We start from the raw sequence: 8674 nt of genomic DNA, 5'->3' as shown, positions 1-8674 counted from the left end.
TGATCAATTACAAAATCAGGCTAAAGTAAAAAAATATTTAATTATATAAGGAAAAATTATCTCATTTTGAATAGTTTAAGGAAAAATCTGTTTCAAAATAGTTGAAGAGTTTTTTTAAAGAAAAATTTTCTAGAAAAAGAATAATGAGATATTTATTAGAGTAATGAAGAAATGGAGGGTAAAATAGGAAAGGGTGATAACAGAAATCGGGTATTGAATGGGATGAGGTAAGAGACACAGGAAAATCCGACTTTAAGTATAAAAGGAGAACGACACACAGTAAAAGAGAAAGAGAAGCACTGACTTTCTCCTACAGTTTTTACAAGATTTCCCACCAAATCCCTTCAATTGACAAACTTGCCCTCATTAACTTTTATTTTTATTCCATTTCCACATCCACTGTTCCACTCTACAAAAAATAACAAACCTGTTTTTTTTACCCTTACTTATGTAATTGGATAACAAAAACCTTTATAATGATGGTAGAAATTGTAGCCACAAAAGCTGGTAAATGAAAACAAATGTTTTGAAACGTAGAAATTCTTTGCCGATCTAACACGACCAAACTAAGGGTGCAGAAAGGACAAGCCCATTTTTTGTAAAACCAATCTCTATCAATCAAATGAAAGAGAGGGACATTTTAACAAAACCACGCCAACTCCCAAACAGTAAAAGGGACAGTAGGCAAAAGTGAGTAAAGACAGACAAGCTAGGACCAGCACAGCGCATCTATCTGCTTTCTTCTCTTTTCATACTAACAAATTACCACTATTTCTTTTACTGCTATCAAAACAAAAGCAACCAAATGACACCACTAACCCCACCAGTGGAACATGACAAGACACGTACTTCTTCTCCCTTCGCTCAACTTTATTATTAGATGAACTCATCGGTGGTCTTTTAAAGTTAAAGTTAGTATTAATTTTTATTTAGATATCTTAATTAAATTTTATTTATTTTAGACACCTTATGCAAGATTTTGCCGTGTCATTTTGACACTTGTTTGGCAATCATCCAAATATACAAGGTATATGTAATATACTTGTCGATAATGTGTCAAAGTGGTCAATTAAACAAAGACACGTGATATATATATATCAAAAATAATTTTGAAATAATGACTTTTAAGTAGAAAGAAAAGTGATCATTAACTTGATGACATGTGACATTTTTTATCCAAATAATAATTAAAAAAAAAGAAATTCATCACTTAAAAAAAAGTGCTTTTTGAAAAAAAGAAAAAACTCACCCCCCATCTAATCGTCTTCTTCACCCACCCCACCCAGTTGTTTTCTCCACTACTTCACCTCCACTCAGCCCAACCCCAACTCCTCCACCGTCCTATCAGGTCGTCTGCTCCACCTCCACCCACCCCAACCCCAACTCCTTCCCCACCCATATTGTCTTCTCAAAAAATATTATCAAAAAAAATTATTTTGAAAATTTTATTTTATAAAAACATAATTTTTTCTTCTTTACTTTTAAAAAATCAATTGCTAATTAACAATGAAAGGAAAACAAGAACCAAATCTAGGGATTGACAATGAGATTACAAAATCAAGGTCCAAAGTTATGGAGGAAAACGTCAAGAAGATGGATAATCAACATGACAAATGATGTAAAAATGAACAATTTAGGCCGGAAGCTTGATATTGTGATGAATTTTACCTAACGATGATGGAATTTTACAGAGCGCTCCCATTGAAACCCAATCTGAAAGGTTTGATTTTGTGAAAAAATTTAAGCTTAGAAAATGGTAGCTAAAAAATGGAGAAGAAGGAGGAATTATTTTTTAAAAAAACAGCGAAATAAGGCTCTCACGCACAGTTATTGTGTGTATTACACTCAGATGAGGTGTCTAAAATAAATAAAGTCTAATTAAGATGTGAGAGTGAAAATTAGTATCAACTTTAAGAGAGGATTCCGCCTAAACAATCATGATCCATCATACATAACAAGAATTACTACATTTATATATATATATATATATACGTATGTTTTTCATAAATATATTCAACCTCCTAATCCTCCTATGAGCTGTACACTTTGATTATTCAAACTACTTTCCTCCCCACCACTCCAATCCTTTTTGAATCTCACTGAGAAACTTTGCTCAGTTCCCTATGCTCAAAAAAAAATACCTGAAACTAAAAGCACAAAAATAACTCATTTCCCCAAACCCCAAGGAATATACAAAAAACTTACACTCAACCTATGGCTGATCCACAAAATTCAGCCACTAACAAACCCCAACCAAGCACCACCCATGAATGATAGTTGTACCACCGCAGCCAAAATATATATTTCTTCCATTATGACCACCGCGAGCTGCTACCGCTCATTCCAGGTTTTGTGCTTTACCACTTGGGATTTGCTAGATTCATTGAAGAATCTCTTATAATTTAACATCCTTTTTGTTTTGCTGTTGATGTTTTCCTTCTCTTGCCCTATCTATCATCTGTCTTCAACAAAAATTCTGCCTATGAAATTCCGAAACCTCTTCGAATAGAGTTTCTAGCTCATACTATTCTCACAAAATTATAACTTATATTCTAGCTCCTACTATACTATACAACAATAGGGCAATTTAAAGAAACACATAATTCATTGCTAGCTGCTATTATATTGGTGGCTAACATAGGTCAACATTTTGTTCAATGGCCACCAAAGAATTAACTTATCATCAATCATTCAACACTTATGGAAATTCAAATGTGTTTTTGAGTTTCAAAAGTGAAGACACTGGTAAAAAATTCACAAATCACCTCTCTACAGCTTTAAATCAAGCTGGATTTCGCACGTTTGAAGGTGGTGATAATGAATCAAGAAGAGAAGAAGACATTTATTCACAGTTGCTTAATGCAATACAAGAATCAAAGATGTGTATCATTGTATTCTCACAAAATTATGCATCTTCTAGTTGGTGCTTGGATCAACTTGTTTACATTCTTGAACATAAAATGAAGTTTGCATGTATGATATTGCCTATTTTCTACCATGTTGATCCTTCCAATCTAAGGAAGCACAAGGGAAGTTTTGGAGAAGCATTAGATAGACACGAAGAAAAATTCTTCAAGTGTGAAAGACATGAAAATAATGGAAAAGAGTATTGGGAGGTCAAGTTAAAAAAATGGAAGGACGCACTTAGCCAAGCTGTTGATTTGGCAGGAATGGTACTTGAAAATCAGTAAGTTATCTTTATTTATGTACATCCTCATGTTATTTTTATTTGTTATAGCAGGTAACCTATCTTCTTTTCATAATATTATGAATCTCAAATCTTAAGGTGTTTTGATATTTCAGGCATGAATCCACTTTCATCAAGAAGATTATTAACGTTATCAGCACAAGACTAAGTCGTCCAGCTTTATATATTGCTTCTTGTTCAATTGGAATACATCGTAGAGCCAGGCCCATTAATTCATGGGTTCAAGATGGATCTAACAACAATATTGGGATACTTCTAGTTTGTGGCATTGGTGGAATTGGAAAGACAACACTTGCCAAATTTGTTTACAATTTAAACTTTGGATATTTCGAAATTAGTTGTTTCTTAGCAAACATTAGAGAAACTTCCAAACTCCCTAATGGTCTAATCACTTTACAAAAGCAACTTCTTTCTACCCTTCTAAAGAATGAAAAGGTAAAAATATCATGTGTTGATGAAGGAATCATCAAGATAAGAAATGCTTTATGTTATAGAAAAGTTCTTCTTGTTCTTGATGATGTTGATGAGCCTGATTTGGTTGAAGCAATATTTGGCATGAAAGATTGGTTTGGTCTTGGAAGTAAAATAATTGTGACAACTAGGCACAAGAGTATATTAAGACCTCAATTAGGCCATGAGGTACATGAAGTTGAAATTTTGTACACAATTGAAGCAAATGAGCTCTTCAATTTTCATGCATTTGGTGAAAACAATCCAATAAGTGAAGATTATTACAAAGAGTACTCAGAGGAAGTGATTGAATGGTGTAGAGGACTTCCATTAGCTCTTCAAGTTATTGGTTCTTCGTTGGCTGGAAAATCAAAAAATGTATGGAAAAGTGCAATAGAAAAGTTGAGAGAAATTCCCACAAACAAAATTGTTGACAAATTGAGATTAAGTTATGAATTGTTGGAAGATGATCATGATCAGAATTTGTTCCTTCATCTTTGTTGTTTCTTTCTGGGGATGAAAAAAGATTTTGTAGTTAGGATATTAGATAAATGTGACTTTTACACACTTGTGGGAATACAAAATCTAATTGATAGATGTTTAGTGACAATTGAATATGTAAATGAGATAGGAATGCATCAATTAGTAAGAGATATGGGAAGAGATATTGTTCGTAGAGAAGCAACTGTGGATCCTGGAAAGCGTACTAGGCTTTGGCACCACACAGATTCCTACAATGTACTAAGAGGGAAAACAGTAAGTAATTTATCATGTTCTTATTTGAATATTTTTTCAATTTTTTTACTATGTCCAAAGATTTGTTTTCTTTGGAAAATCATATTGTTTATGGGGGAAAGGGTTTTATATACCCCTCAACTTTATCGTTTAGAATCTCGTTATAAAAATAGTTCATATATACCTTTATTGTTACATAGATGCTCACATATATCATTTTTCTCTAACGAAAGCAAAAAAATCAATTTTAAATTTATTTTTAAAAATATAGATTTTAAAAAATAATTATATAACTTACACATATTTTTTTGGTTTTTTTGATTCAACGGCTGATTTGAATTTATTAATTTGATGGTCAAATTTTTTTTCACTAACTTTCTTGTAAAATTTATCATAAACTCCCTCAATTTTTTTTAAAGATACAAAAAATAAATTAAAATATATCCGAAAAATGATTAATTTTAAATTGTTTTCTTTTTTTTCAGTCATACTTTTATCCTCGTATTTTTATACTGAAGAATGAAATAAATAAATAGAATTAGAATAAAAAACTCAAATAATAATAATAAAAGAAGTCAAAAAAAATTATGTGTGAAAAGGAACATATATACTCCTACATGATTTTTTTAAAAAATTAAAAAATTTTAAAAAAAAATTCACTTCCCTTAAATTAAAGGATATATGTAGGTCATTTGTTTAACGGTAAGGGTATACGTGAACCACTTTTATAGTGATGAGTATATCAACTCTAAATGACAAATTAAGGGGTATATCAGACACTTTTCGCTTGTTTATATTAAGTTAATTTTTTAATGTATATATAGTAATGTATATATTTTGGTGAAATGTTGCACCTTGACTGTTCCACCTGGTACATGCAATGTTATTCTTGAATTGCACAAATATCGAATAACTCTGTCCATCAAGTTGAAGTAAGACAGCTGGTGAAAATCACCTAGATTTTTGTTGTATGTGGAACTTCTTTTAAAATTTTTTTCTTGTAATTTCTATTAGGGAACAAAGGCAGTGCAAGGGATGGTACTTGACATGCGTATGATTAAGAAAGAAAAGTACCCAAGTCCCTCAATACCAGTGAGAAAAAATGCAATTGGTTTTTTTACAGCTTGGAGTACAAAAGGCAATTCTAGTTTACAAGATGTGAGAAGTGATGCCTTTGAGAAAATGCACAAGCTTAAATTTCTCCAACTCAACAAGGTTCAAGTGAATGGAAGTTACAAGAATTTCCCAAAGGGATTGAGATGGCTATGTTGGAGTGGATTCCCAGAGGAGTTTATACCAAATGATTTTCCAATGGGAAATGTTGTTTCTATTGACATGCGATACAGCAGCTTGAAACTACTTTGGAACGGATATAAGGTAAATTGTCTATATATTCATTTTCTTTCATCCTCGATCACTGGGGGTGACAAAAGGACGGATTAGGTGAGCTAAGGTTAAAATGAGTTGAATCATAACCCGCTCAAAGACGAGTTTTTTGTCAAGATGTGTGCATCACGTTGGGCGGCTTCATAAGCCTCCTGAATAGGGCTAATCTTTCAAATGGGCTAACATAGGTCATATCCAATGTATGTGTCCAGCCCAACCCACCTAAGTCTAGACGAATTAATATTTTTATGGGCTAATTTTGACACTCTACGTACTACAACTTGTAGCTAACAAATGACTTTATTTTCTTTGTTTTGATGTATTAGTTTCTCCCATACCTAGAGATACTGGATTTGGGTCATTCCTATGAGCTCATCACAACTCCGGATTTCTCGGGCCTTCCCAATCTTGAAAAGTTGATACTTGAACATTGTACTAAGTTAATCAATGTTCATAACACCATTGGATGTTTGCAAAAACTCATGATTCTGAACCTTAAAGATTGCCAGAACTTAAAGAGTCTTCCAGATAGCATTTGTGAATTAAAATGTCTTGAGACACTTAACATCTCAGGCTGCTCAAACATTGAATATTTACCAACAGAGCTGGATAAATTGACATCACTAAAGGAACTTTATGCTGATGGGATCTCTATGATCAATTTGGGGGCCCAGACATGGTATTCATCTTTATGGTCTTGGGCCTGGAAAGGAAGATCCCAAATATTATCTCCAAAAATTCAAGAAATCCATTTTCCTAAGTCTTTGCATGTGTTAAACATTGCAAAATGCAATTTATCTCCTGATGCTTTTAGCAAGGTTGATCTAGGCATTATGACCTTACTAGACTGGCTAGATTTGGGAGGAAATCCTATTAACAATTTACCAGATAGCATCAAGAATCTTACGAGGCTTAAAACTCTTAACATCGCGTATTGTACAAAGATCAAGTACCTCGAAGGGTTACCATCGAATGTTACAGATGTAAATGCTGATGGATGTATATCATTGGAGAAAGTAGGTTCTTGTGCAAAAGGGAATCCAGTAGAAGGTTATATAAATTGCATAAATCTTGTTGAAGTTGAAGGTGTGTTCAAGTTAGAGCCATTGGAAAATGTTGATGCTCAAGTGCTTGACAACATGGGAATATCAAATTTGGAACCTATAATGAAAAGTGCTATGGTTTCTCTTGTATTTGGTCGTGCGTACAATGCTGGAAGAATTAGAAATGAATACCCAAGCTTTGTACAAGATGACATAACAAGTTTATTTTCATTATCACCTAAGAAGTTACCTCCACAGGTTTGTCTCTCCTACCCTCTTTTAACTTCCATTCATTAATTAATGCTCCTTTTGTTTCAATTTGTTATTCTTGCTTTTCTTTTTAATTCAATTTTCCACGTAACATGTTTAAAATCACAAAATTAAAAGTCATTTTAGTACAATTTACATATATTTAGTTTAAAACCACAAAATTTGAAAATGCTTCTTTATTTTTTTAAATTCTGTGTTAAATCAAAATCAGACAAACAAATTGAAACAGATGGAATACTATCTAACTTATTGATATTAATACTCACTCTGACTCAATTTATATGACATTTTTCGCTTTTTGAGAATCAATTTGACTAATCTTAATTGAAATAGATCAACTTAATATTTTAAAATTCAAAAGTTATATGATAAGTACTATAAGTTGTAATTTTTTTCTTTCAAAATGTTAGTCAAAGTTTACCCAATTTGAATCTAGAAAAACAAAAGATGTCACATAAATTGAGACAAGAAATACTTTACAAGACTATGATATCAAATTGCTCATATTGAAGTTGTGGATTGATCATTTTCTTTCAAAAGACGAGTAGTAACTCGTGAAAAAATCGAAAATAAAATGAGTTTTGTTTCAATACGTCCTCATATGCGACGGTGTGAATCTTTTTCATGGGTCAAACACTATTTTTATTTTATATTTATGTGGCAATGAGATTAATCTGAACTTAGAACCCCATGCTTACTCTGATATGTTGAATTATATGATCAATCTTATCTAAAAAGTTTAATCAATTAAACAAAGCACATTACTAATTACATAATTATACTATTATGTTTCAGATATTGTACCACCGTGGTGTTTTCTCTACATTTTTACCTGGTGAAAGCGTACCCAATTGGTTCAGCTACAAGTTCACAGATGCAGCCGATGTCTATTGCACATTACCAAATAATAATGGCAATAGTCATAGAGTAATAAATGGTTTGAGCATTTGCTTTGTATACAAATGTCCAGAAGCATACACCAACGTTGGCTTGTACGATGGACCAGCAATTTGGGTTAGAAATCAGACAAAAGATTTGAATTGGGCTCTTTATCCTGCTTGGTTTGGCCTTGCAGAAGATCATCAAAGTGGGATGATGTGGTTAAGTTATTGGAAAGTTGAGAAATTGTTTCAACAAGGAGATGTTATTGAGGTTATGGGCTCTCCACAGTTTGCTGAATTTAAGGAGCTTGGTGTTAAAATCTTCCACCTTGATGAACAAACTGAGAATTATGAGAGTAACGACCCATTTGAAAACATATTGGGGAACTACTTTAGTGATGAACAACGTACTTATTACATTTGCACTTGAACAATTCTTGTACAAATATTATGTCTGTATAATATATTAGAATTTATAATTGTTTATTTTTTTTCTTTTATTAACGATAAGATTCGCAAATGAACGGATCGAGTCGAATATAAGTCAATTGAAAATGAGTTAAACAAAAATGAATAAAATACTCAACTTCTAAGATAAGTCCATGCATTTCTAATTAGCTCATATGATAGATAAAATAATGTCTACGTTATGTTCTCAATAACAACGGAATTTAGTGCCAAAGAATCAGCTACAATAATTG

General features: G+C 32.3%; 1 protein-coding gene across 1 annotated transcript; it reads left to right on the top strand.

The window, feature by feature from the left end:
- Window positions 1-2034: 2034 nt before the first annotated feature.
- Window positions 2035-8453, top strand: LOC129885959 (disease resistance protein RPV1-like). The gene is made up of 5 exons (XM_055960458.1): window positions 2035-3187; window positions 3304-4414; window positions 5408-5770; window positions 6106-7080; window positions 7888-8453. Exons 1-5 carry the CDS (start codon window positions 2658-2660, stop codon window positions 8401-8403), a joined length of 3495 nt encoding a protein of 1164 aa, XP_055816433.1. The 5' UTR covers window positions 2035-2657; the 3' UTR covers window positions 8404-8453.
- Window positions 8454-8674: the final 221 nt, after the last annotated feature.

The sequence above is a fragment of the Solanum dulcamara genome, chromosome 4 (genome assembly GCF_947179165.1).
Source record: "Solanum dulcamara chromosome 4, daSolDulc1.2, whole genome shotgun sequence".
Classification (NCBI taxonomy): Eukaryota; Viridiplantae; Streptophyta; class Magnoliopsida; order Solanales; family Solanaceae; genus Solanum; species Solanum dulcamara.
This window is presented reverse-complemented; position numbering and strand designations above follow the sequence as displayed.